The sequence below is a fragment of the Neovison vison genome, chromosome 8, assembly GCF_020171115.1.
Source record: "Neovison vison isolate M4711 chromosome 8, ASM_NN_V1, whole genome shotgun sequence".
NCBI lineage: Eukaryota > Metazoa > Chordata > Mammalia > Carnivora > Mustelidae > Neogale > Neogale vison.
Window position 1 is genome coordinate 59,989,790 of NC_058098.1, and position 22,865 is coordinate 60,012,654.

The following is a 22,865-nucleotide window of genomic DNA, read 5'->3' on the forward strand; positions in this document are numbered from 1 at the left end:
CAGAATTTGAAAGACTTAAATAAGAACTAAACATTAGAGCATTTATCCCAAATGCTTATGTTTATACAAAACAAAGATGAAAATTGGAAGCTCTAACAGTTTTGCTAATAGATTTGCTCTCTATACGACAATCTTTACTACAATGAACTCTTTATTTTGTCATTTGTGGTCTAGGGAATCACAATTGGCCCACTGGTCAGGTACCTGGATGTTAGAAAGACCAATAAAAAAGAATCCATCAATGAAGAGCTTCATATTCGTGTAAGTTATCTCTGTCATAATTAATAAGTTAAAAAGATGTTCTCCACTTGTCACTGACAGGAGTGATCTAGAGCTTTGATGAGATGTTGCATACACATTACTAAATGTAGCTTCTTTCTTTGCTAGCTAGATTAAGAGTGACTGTACTAGTTTCTGATTGCTGCTGTAGGAAATTGTCACAAATTTAATAGCTTAAAAAACCATAGTTATTATCTTATAGTTCTGGAGGTCAGTTCAAAACGGGTCTCACTGGACTAAAATCAAGATGTTGCTGGGCTGCATTTCTTCCTGGAGTTTCTAGGGAAGAATGTTTTCTTGCCTCTTGCAGCTTCTAGAATCTTCCAGCATTCCTTGGCTCATGGACCCCTCTCATCTTCAAAGCTAGCAATGGCCACTCAGGTCTTTCTCATGTTGCATCACTCTGATCCTGAATTTTCTGCCTTCCTCTTCCACATTAAAGGCCTTTATGATTATGTTGGGCCCATGTGGTTAATTTAGGATATTCTCTCTATTTTAAAGTTGGCAACTCTAAGTCCAACTACTATCTTAATTTTCCTTTGCATATAAACTAACATATTAACCAGTTCTGGGGATTAGAATATAGACATCTAAAAAAAAAAAAGAATATAGACATCTGCAGGAACCATTATTCTGTCTATCAGTCTGCCCTTGGCCCCTCAAAGATTCATATCTATTCCACAGGCAAAATACATTAACTCTATTCTGAGGTCCCCAAATTCTCAATCCATTGTAGTGTCAACCTCAAGACTAAGATCTCATCTAAATTTTATCAGCCCAAAAGTCCAAAATCTCATCATCTCAGTCATCTAAATCAGGGATGATTGACCCTCTGGGTATTATCCATCCTCAGGCACAGCTTTTCCCCAACGCAGAACCTGTGGAATTCAAGAGACAATCATCTGATCCCAAAATACACTGGTAGGGCAGTCATAAAATAATGGCTATATTCCCTTTCAAAAAGGTGGGAAATGGAAGGAAACAAATAGAGTCATTTCTAATGACTGGGAAATTTACTTGGTTTCAAGGCCTGGGAACTGCCTCTGTTCTCTCAGATCAGAACTCCAATATAGTTTCCACCCTCTGGATTCTCAACTCCACCCTCTGAGTCATCCTTCCTGTTTCCTGAAAGATGGCCTGTGTTTTCAGCTCATTCCTTTGATCTGCCTGTTTCTTGCCTATAGAACTTTGGGGTCCCAATCTTTGCTTTCATTCTATCTATTCACCTTGCTTTTTGGTTCCAGGCTGGAAGTGTTTCTGTCAGGATTCAACAGGGAAGCAGAACCAGTAAGAGATATATATTAAGAATGTCATTGGAAGGAATTGGCTTACCTATTGTGTGGGCTGACTAGGCAAGCCCAGAACCTACAAGACAGCCCCTCAGGATGGGTAGACCAGAACCCTCAGGCATGAGCCATAGCTGCACGGTGCACAACTGGAGTTTTCTTCTTCATCAGGAAAGTTTCAGTCCTACTCTTCAGGCCTTTTAACTGATCATATTAGGCCCACCCAGATTATCTGGGATAATCTCCCTCACTTCAAGACAGCTGATTATGGGCTTTAATCATATCTACTAAATACCTTCACAGCAACATATAGATTATGTTAATAGTACCTGGGACTACCCTTGCTTAGAGGACACCTCAAAAAACCATCACAGTAACTAATGCTCATAATTGCCCTACTTGCTTCTGAAATCATCATTCCAATGGAACATGGGCCCTTCTGCTCTTTCTGATCTTCTCATTAGGGAAGGGTAAAGACTTCTACTCATTCTGCAGATACAGCCTAGTACAGTTTTCAGTGAAAACATTCAATTCTGACAAAGATGAAGTTGAGTATAGTTTCTATCTGTTTAAATTCAATACAGTATTAGATGGATGCCATTTTGTATGGCTCCAGAGCATAAAAATGGGCAGGAATACATGGAAGAGAGAGGGAAAGAGACTTCAGCTCAGCTAAGGAAGACCATTCTGGCAATGGCTTCTCCCACAGCACACCCAAAGCTAAAATGGATGTGTACAAACAGCGACTGGCATAGCTGCTGTACAGGAGATTCAGGCTCTGTGGGGATGATTGTCTCAGATAATTTTGGGGTTTCTTTTATGCCTATAACTTCATGATCATAATGCTGGAGAGACTGATGAAGTCTTTCAAAATCCGCCCTGATTTTTATGGCCAAAGTCATCTAAACCCAAACCGACAATCTTCAAGGCCATTTGAAAATTTTCAACAGATGGGGATAAGGAGAAAATGTTTTAAAAATAAGAAGTGTTTTGGGGATCCCGAGTTACTCCATCTATTAAGTGTTTGCCTTTGGCTCAGGTCACAATCCCAGGGTCCTGGGATCGAGCCCAGTGTCAGGTTCCCTGCTCAGCAGGGGGTCTGCTTCTCCTTCTCTTTTTGCCCCTCCCCCCTGCTCATTCTCTTTCTTGCTCTCTCAAATAAATAAATAAAGTCTTTAAAAAAATAAGAAACACTTTAACCTGATTGAAGATTTTTGTTTCTATTTTTTTACCCTCTATTCGGCATTTTTTGAAATTAAATAATACTCCTAAGACAATAGAACTTGGGTACTTTACTCCTTCCTTAATTTTTTCTCAAATAGAGTTATAATTACTGGTAGAAAGCACATCAATTAAATATTTCAGAATTAATTTAGTATTTTAATCTATTTTGCAGAAGTATTTTAGAAGTCAGCATAAACTTCAATGATTACAAGTTTAATTATGAAGAGTAATTCATAAATTTTGAAGAGGTTATGCTTTTTTCTGAAATTCCTATTAATAATTTGGGTGAAGCAAATTTAGTATAAATGGCTTGGATTGTGAAGTGTAATACTGAGACAAAATAATCAGATAAAAATGAGGCAAATAGGTAAATTTTGTTATGAGTTATTGTTATTATAGGATATCTGTAGAATTCTATTTTCAGAAACTCTATAAATTGGATCCTGACTATATTTTTCTTGTGTGTTGAAATTATAAGTAACAATTAGAATTACATTCATGTGATCTCAGTAATGAGACATTGTCCAAGTCATTCTAGAAAAATATTATTCAAAATAAATAGCAGGTACCCTGTTTTCATCAAAAGTTATGTGCATTATTAAGGAGATTATCAGCAGAGTCTGAATCATGAAACTAAGTTGGATTACTATGGAAGGCATTATAAGTTTCAGTTACATGAACAGACTGATAGAAAAGAGAACATGTTCCAGGAAATTAAAACCTCCTTTGTTTTCCAAAGTGTATTAGCTTTCCTTGTGTGTCTTTTAGAGTTAACGTTTCACCAGCAATCATTTTCCTGTATTTGGTTTGGCAGCTGATGGATCACTTGAAAGCTGGAATTGAAGATGTGTGTGGGCAATGGAGCCACTACCAAGTGAGAGACAAGTAAGGAGGCAGAGGGTTTCACTGCCTAGGAAGGATATCTGTGACCGGAGGAACCTCAGAATGTTACATTGAAAATTGAGCGTAATTAAAGAATCCAGAGGAATGGGACCAGGAATACAAAAGGCCCAGCAATCAGGGCATAGAAGAGGCAGGTGGAAGCTGTGGGAATGCCCAGTCTGTGAGTGGAGGGCTCTCAGCTAGAGGGGCCATAGATTTGGGCTAGGTTGTGTCAGAGAGTACTGGTGCAACTTTCAGGTTGAAATTAGAGAAGTCAGACCTAAGTTTAAAACAAGGACAATTTTCCTGATGAAAAGAGAAGCTTAACCATGAAATGACTGGCTTCATAAGGCTACAAAGGGAGTTTAGTGAGTCATCAAGGATCCTGGGGAAGAAACTCCTCCACTGGGGAGGGGGGTTGCAGTGAAAGACCTTCAGGGGTCCTTTCTATGTGATTCTATACAAATGCCAAAGTCTCTCTTCTCCACCACATCTCATATTCAGAACACATTCTCTTCCTGGATTTTAGTCTACAGCATATTTCTTATGTGGCCCTGAACAGAGTTTCACTCAGAATAAGGAAGATGAGAGCTTGGGAGTTAAACACAGCTATTTAGTGAATGTAGGAGTTGACAGTAGTTGAGTTAACCAAAGGGCAGAAGTTTTCTTTCTAGGGCTTGCCAACATATTGATGTTGGTGATGTGAAGAGAAACTGACTTTTGGAAAGTCTCGCAGTTGAGATGTGTAGTGGCACCTAAATGAGAAACTGAGAGCTTTTTTGTGGGGTCTTTATGTTTTATTTTATTTTTTTCTTTATTTTATGATTCTGTGGGTAATCTATTTTTACATTTTAATTCCAGCTAGTTAACATGCAGTGTTATATTAGTTTCAGGTGTACAATATAGTGAGTGATCCAACACTGCCACACAACACCTGGTGCTCATCACAACAACACAACAAATCCCCATCCCCTGTTTTACCCATTCCCCCCACCACGTCCTCTCTGGGAATCATCAGTTCTTTATAGTTAGGAGTCTGTTTCTCGGTTTGTCTCTCTTTTTTCCTTCTTTCCTTTGTTTTGTTTCTTAAATTCTATATGGTGAACTCATATAGTATTGGTCTTTCTCTGACTGATTTATTTTACTTAGTATTATACTTTCTAGTTCCATCCATGTTGTTGCAAATGGCAAGATTTTCTTCTTTTAGGTGGCTGAGTAATATTCCATTTTATATATTACATCTTTTTTATCCATTCGTCAGTCAATGGACACTTGGGCTACTTCCATTGTTTGGCTATTATAAATAATGCTGCTTTAAACATAGGGCTACATGTATCCCTTTGATTTAGTGTTTTTGTATTTGGGGTTAAATACTCAGTGGAATAATTTTTGGATTATAAGTTAGTTTTATTTTTAACTTTTTTTTTTAAGGAACTTCCATACTGTTTTCCACAGTGGCTGCACAAATTTGCATTTTGAGTGGGCTCTTTTTTATGAAGTAAAATGGACAGTCCTCATAGTGTTAAAATAGAACTTGATAAATGTAAATGTCCACCAACCTAGAACCTAGGTCATGGATTTTTAAAGTCTAAACCTGATAGTTCACCCAGTGAAAAATCATTTAATATTATTCCATTTGGCCAAATTTATACCAAATTTTCTAGAAACTAAGCAGTAAGACACACTCAATGCATTCCAAGTCCTCACATTGCTATAGAGAAGGTTTTTGGGGAAAGAAAAGAGAAAGAGCCTGAATCAATAATGATGATCCATAGAAGAAATGCTATAACAGAGGCAAATGCATAGAACTATAATTGTACAGAGGTGGGAGTACATTTTGAAAATACATGAGAAGTTCTCCAGGCAAAGAAGAATGGAAAACATGCCAAGAAGCAGCAGTAGCAGCAGGATATTTCAAAATATAAGGCAAGAAAGAGCACAACATGGTTTGGACACTGTCAGAAAGGGACGTGGTGAGACAAGAGGTTGGAAAGACAGAGATACACTTCTATGGCACAGTGCTAAGAAACTCTATACAGCCACTTAATGCTATAAAATTCCATTTGACGTTGAACATTCATATCAAAAGAGTTTTAGATAGAGTAGTGTAAAATAGGAGAGTAGTGGAAAGAGTTGACAAAACCAAAAGACAAGTTGGCAACCAGAAAACAAATAACCCAAGCCAAGGAATGGGCAGAAGACATGAACAGACATTTCTCCAAAGAGGACATAGAAATGGCCAACGAACACATGAAAAAATGCTCAACATCACTTGGCATCACAGAAATACAAATCAAAACCACAATGAGATACCCCCTCACACCAGTCAGAATGGCTAAAATTAACAAGTCAGGAAATAACAAATGTTGGCAAGGATGCAGAGAAAGGGGAACCCTCTTACAATGTTGGTGGGAATGCAAGCTGGTGCAGCCATTCTGGAAAACAGTATGGAGGTTCCTCAAAAGGTTAAAAACAGAGATACTCTACTCAGCAATTGCATTACTAGGTATTTATACAAAGAATACAGATGTTGTGATCTGAAGGGGCACCTGCACCCCCAATGTTTATAGTGGCAATGTCTTTAATAACCAAACTATGGAAAGAGCCCAGACATCCATCGGCAGATGGATGGATAAAATAGATGTGGTGTATATACACAGTGTTACATTACTCAGCCTTCAAAAAGGATGAAATCTTACCATTTGCAATGGCATGGATTTAACTAAAGGATATCACAGTAAGCAAAATAAATCAGTCAGAGGATGAAATTATCATATGGTTTCATTCATATGTGGAATTCAAGAAATAAAACAGAGGATCATAGGGGAAGAGAGGGGAAAATAAAATAAGATGAAATCAGTGAAGGACATGAACCATAAGAGACTCTTAATCATAAGAAATAAACTGAAGACTGTAGGAGGGGAGGTGGGTAGGGGGATAGGGTAACTGGGTGATGGGCATTAAGGCAGGCTCGTGATGTAATGAACATTGGGTGTTATATGCAATTGATGAATAACTGAACTCTGCATCTGAAATTAATGGTACACTATATGATAATTAACTCAAAGAAAATAAGACACATTTTTAAAAAGGAAAAAGAAGTAAACAAATGGGAGAGTAGTACGATCATAGTTGACTTTTGAAAGGCAAATAACAGCGATATGGAAGCTGAATTTGAGAGATACTGTGGGTGCGAGATGTGTAAGGGGTATCCACATGGACGTAAGAATTTCATCCTGTAAACACAAAATAAGCCCCAGGTACTATGCTAGCTGTTTCATATATTGTATCTTACATGATCTCCTGAATCACCTGTGTTAGTCCTATTTTTCTCATTTTGAAGCTGAAGAAACCAACTCCAGGAGATCAACTAACCTACAGCGGAACCTTGATTGAATTTAGGTCTGGATTTAGAACCTCTTCTGTTTTCAGTGAGCCACAGAGTTTTCAGAATCATAGGGATGAGGAACTAGCAGAAGGCAGGCATGGGGACTGGCCAGGGGCTTAGGGAGAGGACAGTGAGGAAAGACAGTAAGAGTGACTCTCAGATTTCCAGATAGTGAGTCTAGGGGGATAACACCACCATGGTGAAATGTATAGACTAATAGAAGAATGTTCAGTTAAATAATACTAGGGTGTGAAGAGGGGAAGCTGAATGAGGACAGGACTCTGAGAAGGTTAATTCCTCTGGGACAGGTAAGGAGGAGGAAGAAATTTGGAAGAGACCTCTAGGGAGGCTGAAAGGGAAGTAGGTGTGGATCAGGTAGTGGAGGGCACAGAGGAAATGACCCGGCGGCCCATCAGGAGAATCGAGGTGGCACATGGGGCACCCCCCCCCCCGTGTTGAACAGTAAAGGTCAAGGTGAGCTCAGTATGAAGAGTGTCAGGAAGGTCCTGTGGGTGGGGAACAATGCAGTGGATTGAACAATAGGCAGGAGGAACAAACAGCCTCTCTTGAAGAAAGGCAGAAAACAAGAAGGCTGAGAGGTGAGCCCACTTGGAGCAAGAACAGGTCTGGCAGGAGCCAAACGTGGGTCCTAAGGAATCACAGCCTGCTAACCCCAGAGGAGACTTGACTTATAAAGGATCCATCTGCTTCACAGACCAGGAGATCAATCACCAGATAAGAAGGCAGCAGCCCAGGGAGTTGCTTTCCCCTCCAGAAAATAAAGCAGGCACACAAATTACTTTTTGAATGTAAAATGATTGGAAGTGTTGAAAATTCCTACTCCAAACAAATAGCCGATTCTAAAGACGCCATATGCGGACATGCAGCTCAGTCTAATGGGTCAGCCAGAGGTTTGCTACAATAGTCAGCGGCCATCAGCGCCTAGCCTATTCAGCTTCCCCATCATTCAGACTGTCAGGATATGTGGGTTCTCCCCCCCCCACTGCTCCCTCTTGCATTGTCAGGAATCAAAATGATCTGCAGCATAATGGGCAAAACTACTGTAACTACTGGGCCATTTAAATTTATTGGGTTCTGGTTGAATAGGCCAGTATTACTGTAAGTGCAGCTGCCACTGTTGGGAGCTGTTAGAATGGAACATTTGTTCAAAAGCCTCAACCCCTCATTTCTTCTCTTATAATTGGAGCTGAGCTGGGCTGGGCCTCCCCCGCTCTGCACTTATGCATACTTTCTGCCCTAATTGCAGCTTATCCCTCCCTTTTGTCTAGTTGATTTTCAATGTATTCAGACCACTAGGTTATTCTTTCTTTATTAAAAAAAATACATATATAATAAAAATAAAATATAAAAATATAAAATTCCTATTATTTTTAAAAAATGTGTTCAAAGACTGAATTTTCATCACTATCCTGGTGTTCAGAACAAAGTGAGGTAATAGTTTGTTTTAGGAAAAATACATACTTCTATAACACTTACAGAGATTAAAGGTGTCCAAACCATTGGTTTTTGTTTTTAGGTTTAAGAAGTTTGATCACAGATATTTACGGAAAATCCTAACCCGAAAGAACCAGCCCAAGTCCAGCATTGTCTCCTTGTACAAGAAGCTGGAAATGAAACAAGCTATTGAGATGGTAGAAACTGGGATCCTCAGTTCCACAGCCTTTTCCGTACCCCACCAGTAAGTCCCATATGTCCTTTGATCTGGACTTTTCATGTCAGAATGCCTAGGAGGCACTAACTCATCGTTTCAATTACAGATAATATGAGGAGTGAAGAGGCAGAAATTTGAAGGAGGAATCATGGGAAAAGGATGACCCACATCTTGGTCATTAGGTCATTGGCCATTTGTACTTTGGCCCATGCTCAGCCTCTGTCACCTAGTTTCTGAACATTACTTTCTAGCAAAAGCTGCATGCTATAGCTGTATGACTCCTTACCTAGAGAAGGAGGGGCAAGTGAATTTCTAGAATGATGGCATAGTTTACAAGACTTTTTCTTTCTCTTTTTGATTAATTTCTATCCTTTAACCCCAGTTCATTTGATTTTTGCTGATTGTACACTAATAATAATATGTATTTCTCCTGCAAGTCGTTTATTTCTCTTCCTGTCTCATATGAGGAGGAGAGACCCAATCAGCATCCTTTGTTGATAGCTGGGATTAGGGCTGGAGGGGCAGTAACAGGAGGTGTGGTGGTTGGTGAGCTAGTTACATTTACCAACCCCCTTCCCCCTCCCCCTGCCCACTCAAGGATGTCCAGGTTTCTTTCATGAAGAAGTTTATGAGGGATGCCTTGGTGACTCAATTGGTTAGGCGTCTGCCTTCCACTCAGGTCATGATCCCAGGGGCCTGGGATAGAGCCCCCCATCAGGCTCCCTGCTTGGCGGGAAGCCTGCTTCTCCCTTTCCCTGCCACTCCCCCTGCTTGTGTGTACTCTCTCTCTGACAAATTAAAAGATATCTTTTTAAAAAAGGAGTTTTTGAATTGAGGAAAATTACTCCTAATTTCTATAGGAGAAGGAACACTGCCATCCCGTCCGCTTCTGTAGACACTTGATCACGAGCTCTAATTGGGTCTTCACGTTTGAAAAGCAGGTTGAGATAAGAGCTAAGAACAGATAGCAGTTAAAAGGTCGCCAAGGACTGAGTGTGATCTCGCAGCCCTTACTTGCTAATGAATCAGAAACACCCTTGCCTTTCTTCCGAGGCCTGAGAAAAATCTTAAGTCCGGTCCCTGAGGGCATCTCAGTGTAAACAGAGCTTTCTGCCTTATTTCTCAGTGAGACTGTTTTTGTGGTTTGCTTGTTTGTTTTGGTGCTCCTGGTTGCCTGGCTTGCTTTAAGGAAACTTCTGATCTCAAAATGGCAGTCTAACAAATATTTATTGGCAGTGCCATGCGTAGCCATGTTAGAGCCTAAGGCAGAAGGAAAAAAAAAAAACACAATAAACCTCAGTATTGTCAATCCTGTCTTTATTTAAAATGTTGATATAGTACTCATCGTGGATTGTTTTCTTTTTTACAGTGACCTTTGTTTTCTAAAATATTGTGTTTGCATTCTATTTAACTTGACTGAGCTTTTTGGTATCATCTTGGGCCCAACCCTGTTCCTTGGATACCTATTATGTACCAGGGACTTCAAGCCAACACAGTCCCTGGCCTTATGGAGCTCAAACCCTAGTGGGGGTCATGGCATTAATTAAAAAAAAAAAAAAAAAAAAAAAAAGTCTCACAAACTTATAATCCTAAGGTCTAGGGAGCTATGAGAGTGAGAAGAGGTGACCCTCTGGTCCCCAGGCATTTGACCTGCCCACTGAAGAGGGAAAGGGGAGTTAATTCCCTGCAGGAGGTCTGGATAGCTTCGGGCACCTTAAACCATTAGGAACTTCCTCAATCCATTTGCTTAGTAGTCCTGTGAGCTGTTGGTCTAAGAATGTAGGGGCGCTTATCTCAAATGAGAATCAGGCTGTCATGTGCTAAAATATATTTGCAATCTCTGTATTACGTTGCATTGTTGCATTGGTCGTAAGCAGCCAGCCCAGCCTGTAACCTCAAGGCAGTTTCCAAGCCAGCTTTATCTGGAGGGAGCCTTTCTGTTGAGTTCATTAGTTTTTGGACATTGATTCAAGATTAGTAAGAGAGCCCAAGAGGTTAGAGACTTTTCCCCCACCCCCCAATAGCCCAAACCCATGAGTTAACTGGGTTAGGAGAAGAGATTCTTTTACCTGATATTTTATACAAGTTTAATCGTATTTAAATTGCATTCATTTGATCTCAGAAATCTGTACGACATCAAGCAAAAAGGAATTCCTCTCCCAAGATCAAAGCAGCTAATTTCTTCAAAACAAACCTTCATACAATAATAGGAAAAAGAAGTGTGTACTCAGCTCGCTTTTTATTATTCTGTATGAGATGATAACAACAAAATGCACATATATTTTTTTCTTTAGAAGTTTAAGCAATTGTTCTACGAGAGAGTTAGCTTTCCAAACTCTGTGAACCTCAGGAGAACACTATCACCAGAAGTTGTCAATAGCACAGAGCAGGTGGCCTTTCTTCTACGGAATGCCCCCCCCTTTTTTGCATGGATTATGTTATTTGACCTTTGAAACAACCCTAAGAAATAGATAGAGTGTGTACTTGGATTGTTATTTTAAACAAGAGGCATCTCGTTTCACCAATGAGTAGGAAGCTTTTACAAATACCAGACAATAAAGGCTCAAATGATTAAAAGTGTCAAACCCTTAAAAATATTTGATTAATATTAAAGAGTTATTAAAGTGTGTTTAAAGTTATAGGTATAACAAACTACAACTGTAGAACTTCAAAGCTTCATCCTTAAATGCTCCCAAAGAATTTTAACATGTCATTTATTAAAAAAAAATCCATAAATTACTTTATTGTAGTTTAAGAATTTTTCAATTGATCACACATTGGCAGGTAGAGGCTTACATTTATGCTTCTAATACGGAAGACTCCAGAATGAAGATTCTGGTGCCATTTTCATTTCCATAATGAAACACTGTATCATGAGGAGCCAGGATCTCTCCTACACCACCCTTCACTCATCCTAAATGTTGGTAGTCTATGTGACCTTTCTAAAAAGACACAAGGAACCCACATACAGAGAAGAGCAGTTGAGTCCCATTGGTTTATCAGAGGACGCATTCTTCATTTACCCTAGCATACATTTCTTATGGATTTCGTGTGTGAAACTAACACAAGAGAAACGGTTCTTTCAAACGAATCAAGGTATAATATTCGATCTTTTAGGAATTCATATCATGGCATAAATAGAACATCTACTAGATTTCTTATTTATATTGCTAATGAATCAGTTCAGTGTTTCGAACTGAAATGTCTTTTTACATTATCATAGCATCTGATTAAAAAAAACTAAGAGCAATGTGAATGTTTTATGTAATACATTTGGATTCAGATTTTCCCAGTTTGATCTTAATAGTCATGAAATTACTTTTATTTAAGGTGCCAGAAATTTCCTTTATGGGTATTGAATGAATGCTCCAGGGACAAGCATCTCTCAGCTTATAATTTTATGTTTTTGACCTAGAGATTATGTTTTTCTAAGGATGATATCTCTCTGTGCTCACAATATGATCATCTCAGGGATGATTTTGCTAATGATGTGATGTGTAGAAAACTCCAGGTATCACCTTGCCTAAATTAATAATTCCTCTGTATAATGTCATAGCTGTTGCTTCTCAGTGTTGATCAGTGTGAGATAATGCCTTTGGGATCCATGTATTACACATCTAGCCAACAGCCTGAATGGACCTTAATTAAGTCTAATCTTTCCCAAAGTGGCCAATTATAAACTGGGAAGGGTGCCAAGTGAGACCTACTGCTATTTTGAGTTTAACTTCGCTATTATCTTATGGTTTCTTTCCTATTTGGTTGTGAATATCATTATGAACATAGGAAATGTAACTTTTCGATTAGTTCTTTTTTTCTGCTCAGCAAGAAATTGCTTCCATCATAATAAAGGAATGTGTTCAGATTGTGGGAATGTGTAGGTATATCTCAATCAGAATAAATTTTACTTCAAGGACTTTTCAATAGTCAGGTTGAAATGCCCTGATAATAATGTTTAGATCACCAAGGGTGGTAACTGAATATCAATAGTGTTGACATTTGCAGCTTTGAGATATGGAAACTCTGATTTCAAGGATTTTGTAGAAAGGGCATTAGTCAGTCTACAGATAGGATTGCTAAATAAATTCTGGCATGCTGTGGTACCTGGTATCTGAATTCTTAGTTCTTAAAAATATTTTCATAAATATTTTTTCTTAAAAATATTTTACCAATTGTACTTACAAATGCACAAAAAGTACTCACAAGTTGTTCTTGCTATGTTGCTACTAATGTTTAAAAAAAGTGGCCTGTATTGAAACCAGTAACTACTGATTTCTGTGCTCAATTATCTTAAGACCTTTTGCAAGCAGATAGTAGGATCTCTGTGCCTTTATGCACCAAGAAGAGCTCCAGCAAGGAAAGAAAAAAAAATCAACATTCTGGGAGGTTTTATACCAAGATATTAAGGGAGAGGAGAGTATTAAAAGATGTATTTAATTTTCTTTAGTTCTCTCTTTTTTGTTCTTATTTTTTATAGTGAACATATATTATTCATACAATGAAATGTTTACTAGAAATTTCTACCACTAGATTGAAATGACTGAAATCAAATATATTTGTCACATGGGAATTCTGCACATAGCAATGTCATGATTTTGAAACCCTCAGAAGACAATAGTGCATTGACTGATAACCTGGACATGACTTGATATTTAAACCCTTTTGGTGGGCACAGCGAGGGGGTGGTGACGGGGAGGGCTCATGGTGCAGGAAGCCTTGGGGAGCTGGTCATGCGGAGGCAGAGAGCAGTCAATGGCTTCTAGAATCTCACAGAGTGCCCAGTGTCTCAGAGCTGGGCTGGCTTTCAGAATAGAAATAGTCCAAATAATCCTTGTAAAATATGATTCTAGTTTCTTACAATTATTCTTTAACCAATGATAAAATTCCTAAACGGACCATTCCAAGGTAAATGTACTCACAGAATTTTAGTAGTCCCTTAGATCAGTGTTATTCAAAATGTGGCATGTGGATGGTGTTGTCCGTGAGCCGTTTGTCACCTGTCTGCAATGAGATCAGTACAGACCTAACCACGAGCCAGTCTTGAATACCTTTATTTCCATTGAATCTAACAGTAAAACATTTGGTTCTAATTTTATAGTATCTTTTTAAACATTTATTTTCTAGCAATTGATTTTTGTTGTATTTTACCAGCGTGTCTGCTCATTACAGATGTGGAGGGAAAAAATAACTGGTTTGTAACCACCTTCGACTCCTTTCTAAAAAATGAGTTAGTTCCCACATAAAAGCTATAGGCAAGGAAACCATATTTTCAAAATGGCAAGTCAAGATGAATGTATTGTGTCTTACTAAACTTACTAAAACGGTAGAAAACATTGTGTTAAAATATGGGTTCTGGAACTTAGAACTCCCATATATATATTGACACTTTTGTGGCGCTCTTGCCAGGATGTAAGAATAATGCTTGGCTTCCCTCCATTGATGTTTCCAGGGCCCAAAGGATACACGGAACTAAAAGGCTTTCCCCGGAAGACGTGGAGTCCATGAGAGACATTCTGACACACAACATGTACCAAGTTCGACAAAGGGTGTGTATAAGCAATCTGACTTGTCTCATTGCCTGGCCTTGGAACCAGTCCTTCAGGAATTCTTTCTTGTTCACATTATCTCCTCTAAAGCAGCCTTCTGGCTAAACCATTTCTTTCTGCCAGGATTTGGAGGACAGAAAGTTAATTGTTACTTTTCTGCTTAAAAAAAAAAAAAAAATTGGCACATGTGTTGTAAAAAGGAATGCAGATCCAACTGCTGGCCCTAGGGGTCAGGCTGCCCTAGCCCTGCAGCCTGGTACTTTCCAGACCAACAGAGATGAGCAAGTGGTGGAGCTCATTCACCACACCACAGAGAAAGAGGGCACCAGGACGCCAATGATGTGCTCAATCTGTTTGACTGTAAAAGAGCTTAGAAAGTTGAGATGGTTATTGAAATGCTGAAAGCCTACATTAGAGGAGATGTATTAGGTATATTGTATTTTAATTTGGGGAAAGGGTATGGAGTCTATACTACCACTTGGGAACTGGTGGAAAGTATATAGTAAGAACATTCCTGGGGCAGTGGGTGAGTCCTTCTGAAATTTTGATGCAGTCAAATGACATTTAAACTTGCAAAATCTAATTATGAGGTGGTTTTTGTTTGTTTGTTTTTTCCAGTTTGAGGATTCTATTGAACATACTAATTGGCTAAATATGGCTACAAGTAAATTCATTTGGGGGCCTTGGTTTTTGTGACTATGTTATAGATCATAGTCTTGAGTGGGGCCAAAAAATTTCATCAGGTTAAAGCCCTCTAGTTTCAAGGAGAAGATGCTGAGGTTAGGAGAGTTGTTTATCTGGCTTGTTGAAGGTCACACAAGAAAAATCCAAGTTAAGAACCAGGTCTTCCAACTGTCTACCCAGTGCTCTTTCCATGACTCCAGCCTTACATGATCCAGTAAAGTGAATGTTCTCTCGCTTCCTGTTTTGGAAAGGTCAGTGATTAAGGGGAATGTGTCAGCAAAAGGCTCTGCACCTGCTGAAGGAATATAGGTCAGCATCAATCATAGCAAGCTTAGAGTAAATTCAAGAGCTTTCAAATCATTCCAAGTGAAACTGTTTCAGTAAGACTATCACATTCTGATAAATAGTTAGATAAATTCTTAAGAGCTTCCTGGTTTGAAGATGTCAGCTGGTTTCTTAGGGGCCAAGCTCAAAGACAGGGTAAAACTAGCCTTTTCCCCATGTGGAAAAAGGTTGAATTTAAGGAAAGGTCCAGAAATGGAGAGCGAGTTCCTGGGACTCCAACCCAGCTAAAATGAAGGTAACTAACCATTCTCTCTTCCTTTTCTTTCATGAAGATTCCAAGACAGCCAAATTTCTTCTTTCATAAGTACACCTATTTAGTTTGTCCTCCAGGTTTCTCCCATCTAAGCTATATAGTATCTTCCCTTCTTACTGCCCCCAAATAAGCAGATAGGTCATAGAAGGTCATCCAGGGAGAACATAAATAATAAACAAAAGGGAGTTTCAAGCCCCTAAGTTGGCTTTTGCCTCCACTTTTGTTACTTTGACAGAGTAAGCCTTATCAGTCCTTCCCTTCCTATCTCCTTTCTCACCCCATCTTTTATATAGGTCATGTGACTCCCCTTTTCCCTGTGGTCCTCTAGCCCTCTTGAAAGAAAAACTGCTCTAGAGATGCAATGCAGGTCACGTGTCTCCTTGGTTTCTAGTGGGTGATCTACAGTTTTGAGGGTTGTCACAAAAGGTGACATCTGTTGTATCTAGCCTGGGTGGTAGGTCACTGGACCTCACACAGTGTGGGGCTGATGGCTGGGGCATTTCTCACGGTTGCATCTCAGAAGAGGCCATCTTGGGAGTCAGGAGTCACTTCAGGGCAAGGGTGGGCTGAATGCAAGGTTTGACTCTGGGGATCCTGATTCATAGTTGGTCTGGAACTGAGCTGGTCCATCGCACCTGGGAGGGCTCTGGCCATTCCTGTTTGAAGTCACTCCCCTCAGCACATCCAGTATCAGATTGTCACTGCTGGACAAGTTAAGAACTAGCCTCTGGAAGTTCCCATTGGGACAGCCCTCTGTGATACAGAAGCTCTCTGCAATGCCCCGAGAAACACTCTCTTTAAACGTTCAAGGGAAGAAACTGACCTCACCTCAGACTCTAAGGATAAGTCAGAGGTTGATGGGCAGCCCCCTGGGGTGGCCTAAATGATCAGGTCACACTCAGAATTCTCACACACTTTCAAAGAACGAAAACAATTTATTCAACTTCAGTTCTCTTCAGTCAATATTTAATACACATCTATAGCCTTTTCCCATAGAAGTCAAGTTCTAGGGGGAAATACAGTCTTTCATCAATCACCAGCTCCTTCATTAAAGGGCTGGACTAAACGAAACAGAGTGAAGGAAGCTGTGTATACATTATGTGCATAGGACCACTATACTCCCTGCAGACAAGCAAGGATAAGCACATGGGTGATGTGATATCGGGTGAAATAGAACAAAAAATGTCCACATGTTCCTCAAAGTACAGGCTTCAAGTCAAGGTATAGGAAATTCCTACCAGTAACATGCACACACACACACACACACACACACATACACACACACAGACACTCACATATAAGTGTGTGTATATAAACATACACACACACTGACTTCACTTTTGCATGAATCTAACGTTGATAAAAATTATAAAAGTTTGTCTTGGGATTCTAATACTCGGTTTTAAAATGTTTCTCTGATAGTATCATGTAATCATTCCTTAATATCTCCATCTATACAGTGAGTGCACTGAAGTTGAGGTTCATCATTAGTGATGGTGGTTAAGAGTCCCTATTTCAAACATATTTCAAAATTTTAATTTTTTGCCAGGTTTTTATCAGATTGGTTAATTTGTCAAGAGTGGTTTGTAAAGATCTCCTATGAGGAGATGGTGAAAGTTAGCTTTGCAAATTCTTCATCCTTCCCCTGGCCTCCAACCTCTGCCTTCTATATGGAACTCCTTTTAGACAATTGTCTGTTTTACGAGGCTTAGTTACCTAACAGATAATGAAAGCCACAAATCTACTTCACTGGCTGTATAGACACAAAAAGACAAGCAATAAACTGAAAACCAGTGAACCAGTGAGGTTGACTTCCTACTCTTAGTCAACTCCTCCTTGTTACAAACATCCTCTTCTGTTCTGGGAGGAAACTAGACCATCCCCTATATTGACCAGGCAAGGGTCTATTATAAATCTACATAGTATAGAGAAACTTAATTTCTTTCATATTTTTTATGAAGATGAATGGAAACATAAGTATTAGTATTCTTTCCTTACACTGGAGATCATCTTATAGCATCTCCTAGAGTATGTACTTCCCACTTAGGGAACCCTTAACCTGGACGATGGAATCTCATCTCTTGGCAGGTTGTCCCTAGGTGCTCCACCACCCCCGCCCCATACCTCTGTCTCATTTCTCACCATGCTTTGAATAAAGTACTAAATATTCCTGTGGTAAACAAATTCCCAGCTCTGCTCCAGTAGGTCCTCCTCTCTCCCATCACATTTTTTTCAGAGCTATGTCTTATCTCATGTGTTCAGTCTTCCTGAAGGGAACATCTACTCATCTTCCAGGAGTCAGTCCGGGCAATGAAGCTTTCCCACCCAAGACTGGATCAGTGCCCTTTGCCTGTACTCTATAAATCCCTGCAGGCCCAAAATCATAACACATAACATAGTACATAACAGTATATGCTTGTTTGATTCCCCAAGTAGACCATGAGCCTTATGAAGACCGCTCTTCAAAATTATCCATTTTTTAAAAATCCTGTGCTTACCATGGCACCTGATACACAGAACAATTGCCCTTGTGCTATTGAATTGGAAATCCTTATCACAATTTTCATTAACCAGGAGCACAAGGACCTGTAGTCTGAGTCTGTTACCTGTATTCCAGTGAGACTGGTATAGTCACTGTTGCACAGTGAAAGGTACAGAGAGAAGAGATTCCAGTTTAAGTACTTTGTAAACATTTGAAGACCAGTGTTGGTCTGTGGTTTAAGACAGGTTATTGCTGGCCTGGTGAGAATAAGGAAGAAATTTTTTATAATGATAATTGTTTCAGTTTGAAGGACTACTCTTTAATCGGCAATTATATCTTTCCTTCATTTTGATTGGGAAAAAACCTCTTCCTTTTTAAACAGTGACAGTAATTGGTTGATTTTTTTTTTTATGTGGCTTTAACCAGAAAAATGTAAAAATAGCAACCTTAACGAAATTCCCAAAGCAGTTTTGACATTTTCCTCATCCATTGGATCCAAACATTCAGTAAGCACTGTCCAGGCATAAAAAACACGACCGGGGAAAATGTGTGGGTATGGGGCAGCTGAAGTCCATCGGTATCTCAGGGCAGGGCCACTGCAAAGATACAAAAGAGACAGTACAGGGGGACAGCAGGGTTGTGTGGGCTGGAAGGCATAGGCTCCAAACCACAGCTGTCTCCTGGTAGGGTGGCCTCAGTCACAGGCCTTTCTTCTCGGGGGCCACCACTTGCTCCCCTGTAATTGAGGCAAATGCTTGGGTGGCCTCTTCGATGTCTTCTTTCTCTTAGTTTGTGATATTTCCATGGACTCCAAAAGTCATGGTGGTTTGGAAATGTCCTGACGTATTTGACATTGTGTTCCTTCCGCAGACCCTGTCCTACAACAAATACAACCTCAAACCCCAAACAAGCGAGAAACAGGCTAAAGAGATTCTGATCCGCCGCCAGAATACCTTAAGGGAGAGCATGAGGAAAGGCCACAGCCTGCCATGGGGAAAGCCGGTAAGGTGGGGTCCATGGACACACCTGGGGGCTGTGCCAGTCCCTCTCCCAGGCCTCCTCTGTGACGGCCAGTGGTAATTACACAAAGCCAGCACATTGCTGTAATACAACAAGTAATACAAAAGCAAGAAGGCACAGGACATGAGACAACTTCCCTCTGGGTCCAGAGCTTTAGGGTTCGTGGTTAGGGTGGACCTCCCAGATGGGTCAGTGTTGGGAGCACACTCCCTGGGCTGTGAGTCTAGATCAAGTGTCATGGTGGCCAGGTACTGACCATAGGGGAGCCTCCATGGACTGGGGCTCTGGGGTCTAGGAGGCTTCCTTCTCTCCCAGAAAGATCTAGGGAAGGATCAGTTCCTACCCAGACTCTTGGGCTTGTCTTCATATTACCCACGGTGCATATGAACTATGCTATTTGAGGCCATATCAAATAATTTCACTGGAACTTCCCGACAAAGGTTACGTCTGGATACATTCTAATTTCTACCCTAGTCTCTGTGGCTCAAATGTAGTGATAATAGGAGGATAGTAATAATAGCACTAACCACCTGAACAGAGGGTTAAGTGGCCTTGTTCAAACATTTTAGTTTCACACTTCATCATTTTCAAAATAAAATCAAACAAAGTGTTCAACCTGTGATCCTGTAGGAATGCTTACCTTAAGCACACATCTGATGAGCTAACATTAAGAGGTACCTGTAAACTTCCTAGTGATATCTTATTTGCAAAGAATACAAGTGCATTCTAATGTATTACTTTATCAGACTCTTTCCATGAACAATGGAACACAGGCATTTTATCCCCTTTCTCCAGACAGTGAAACTCCAGCACAAAAAGGCTAGTTGGCTTATCCCACTTAATCATAATTAATCCAATGAGTAGAATACATAGATCTTCATACAAAGATCTTCATAGATTTCTATTTTTTCCTATAAAAATACAGCCCAATAACCCATAATTTTGTTTCCCTTAATAAAAAACAAATGTTTTCCAAAATAAAATCATCCAAGGGGTTCCCTCATGGGAGGGAAAGGAAACACATATTGAAGACTGAGGCATTCTGCTGTCTTTAAACCAGAGAAACAGGAGTACAGGCGAGCCTGTAACTTACATGAGATGCCCAGTGTGGGCCTGTGGCTCCCACTGTTTCCCATGGGATAGTCTGAATGGCAGACTTACCTGTGCTTTTCCTTTCTGCTTCTTACCCACAGGCTGGTACTAAAAACATCCGCTACCTGTCCTTTCCCTATGGCCACCCTCAGCCCATAAGAAGAGACCCGAAGGTTGCTGATTTCACAGGTAACGTGCCTGCCTGGCTGTTCTTTTCCTTGTGCTTGGTTTACAGACACTGAAATTTGAATTTTATGTCATTTTTTACCCGTCATAAAATATTCTTCTTTTAACTTCTTTTTCAGCCCCTTATAAAGGTAGAAATTATTCTTTGTTCATAGGCCATATGAAAAGGGAACAGGATGGATATAGCCCAGGGGGGATAATTTGCCAATGTAAAATGGGCACTCTTTGGAAATATTTGAAAAATTTTAACTCAAATTAAATATTTGAAATATTTAAAAATTAGCAGAATTCTCCAAAGTTGGTTAAGTTTTACTAAAATAATTGCATCAAATTTACAGATTAACCATTTCCCTTTAATGTCTAACTTTTAAGTAGAATTCTTAGAATTTTTGAAGCTATTATTCTAATAAAGGCCATTATTATTGTATATGTAAAATGATTCTCTATGAGCAAAAGATGATATATAATATATAATATGCCATATTATCTATTTAAATTTTTCTAAATTTTTAAGACTTAAAAATCGATTAGAATTCAAATAAGCTAAATGTATCAGATTTCAGAATTCAGTCTTTGAAGAGTGAATATAATTATTCTCCAAAATGAAACTTATTTTCTTCTGATTTAAAAACATGCTTGATATAAAATAAAAATCAATCAGTGGGAAAAAGTATAAAATAAGAAAGTTAAAAGCAATTGGAAGGGGAGGTGAATCATGAGAGACTATGGACTCTGAAAAACAATCTGAGGGGGGCGCCTGGGTGGCTCAGTGGGTTAAGCCGCTGCCTTCGGCTCAGGTCATGATCTCAGGGTCCTGGGATCGAGTCCCGCATCGGGCTCTCTGCTCAGCAGGAAGCCTGCTTCTCTCTCTCTCTCTCTCTCTCTCTCTCTCTCTGTGTCTGCCTCTCCGTCCACTTGTGATCTCTGTCTGTCAAATAAATAAAATCTTTAAAAAAAAAAATCTGAGGGGTTTGAAGTGGCAGGGGGGTGGGAGGTTGGGGTACCAGGTGGTGGGTATTATAGAGGGCACGGATTGCATGGATCACTGGGTGTGGTGAAAAAATAATGAATACTGTTTTTCTGAAAATAAATAAATCATTTTAATTAAAAAAAAAGAAAGTTAAAAGCACTTGAAACCCCAACAGCAGGATATAATCACTATAGAACATTATGGTAAGCATTCTTCTATAATTCTGTCTGCACCATCCTGATCTCTACCCTATCTGTACCTGATAAAAGAAAGAAAGAAAAAAACACACAGTATCATATTATCCACAAAATCATTGTGTCTTATTGCTTTGGAATTTTTATAAATTGTCTAGTATACTCAACCATCTACTATAGACATATTTCCATTCAATTGATATGAACTAAATAATCATTTTTATGAGTAAATAGCAGTCAATTATATAAAATAATCCTAGCCTAGTCAGCCAAATCCGTATTAATAAATATTAAGGTATTTTGTTTTTATATGTAATATGAGCAATGATATATAATAAGCTCTTCAAATCACTTGTGATTTTTTTTTTGCACAAATAACCAGTTATTGCCTTAGTATATTTTCTTGGAAGCAAAATTTGAGGGTCAAAAACTGCAAGTATTTAAATTTGCCCTCACACCAACGGTCTATGAGAAAGGTCATTGCCAATCATTTCACCATCACTCAGACTTCCGAGTAAACTATGATGAGATAGGATAAAATTTATATACTATATTAATTTTTATCTGAGTCTGTTTCATTTTTAGTAAGGTCAAATCTTTTCATATTTTTGGAAGCAATGGTATTTCTTCTTGGGAAGTTTCTGTTTCTGCCTCTGTCAATTTTTTTTTTTCTTTTCCATTGTTTGTTTTGTTAAAATGAATTGGAAGAACACTGTTTAACAAGGATATCATCTGTTGTCTCATGTTTGTTGCCCATGGTTTCTCTTCCGGTTTCACATTTATCTGTTAGTTTTTAGATATATTCACCATTCAGAAAATTTTATTCCAACCAATCAAATCTGCTCCATCTTCCACAGAAAAATTAAAAAACGATTTACCCAATGTTTTTAAACTTTAATAGTTTAACAATTCCATTTAAGTTTCAAGCATTTGAGATATATCTTTGTGTAGATTAAGACAGAGACACCCTTCAAATTGTTTTCCAATGGCTGTGCACCTGCCCCACCCCATCTTTTCCTCTAAGATGAGATGCCACCTTTGCTGTGCTAAAGTCACTTATCCTAAGAGAGTTCTTGGGCTCTTCAGTTCTGTTTCATTGATCTAGACATCTGTTCCCAGAGCACCTACTGGAAAGCAGTGCCATTTTATGTTATAAAAGAGCTAGTCCACAAACAAAAAAAAACACAACAAAAGAGCACCATTGTAGGGTGTACAGTAAATTAATTTCTAACAATCTTCCTGGTACAAATAATCTGGTGCTATTTATATTGTTTGAATGCATAGAAAACATGAAATTCTCATGGTCATGTCTTGTGATGAACATCAATATCACATGCTTCTGTAGCATGAGACCACACATAGCAA

The 22,865-nt window shown here is 39.1% G+C and overlaps 1 protein-coding gene across 1 annotated transcript in view; it reads left to right on the forward strand.

Moving 5' to 3' along the window:
- Nucleotides 1–22,865, forward strand: part of SLC9A4 (solute carrier family 9 member A4) — a 63,700-nt gene that overhangs the window by 35,967 nt on the left and 4,868 nt on the right. Inside the window, exons 6-11 of the mRNA XM_044262425.1 lie at nt 175–261; nt 3,604–3,674; nt 8,597–8,758; nt 14,178–14,274; nt 18,909–19,040; nt 20,252–20,339. Of these exons, the coding sequence (XP_044118360.1) occupies nt 175–261; nt 3,604–3,674; nt 8,597–8,758; nt 14,178–14,274; nt 18,909–19,040; nt 20,252–20,339 (637 nt within the window). The remainder of the gene's footprint in view (nt 1–174; nt 262–3,603; nt 3,675–8,596; nt 8,759–14,177; nt 14,275–18,908; nt 19,041–20,251; nt 20,340–22,865) is intronic.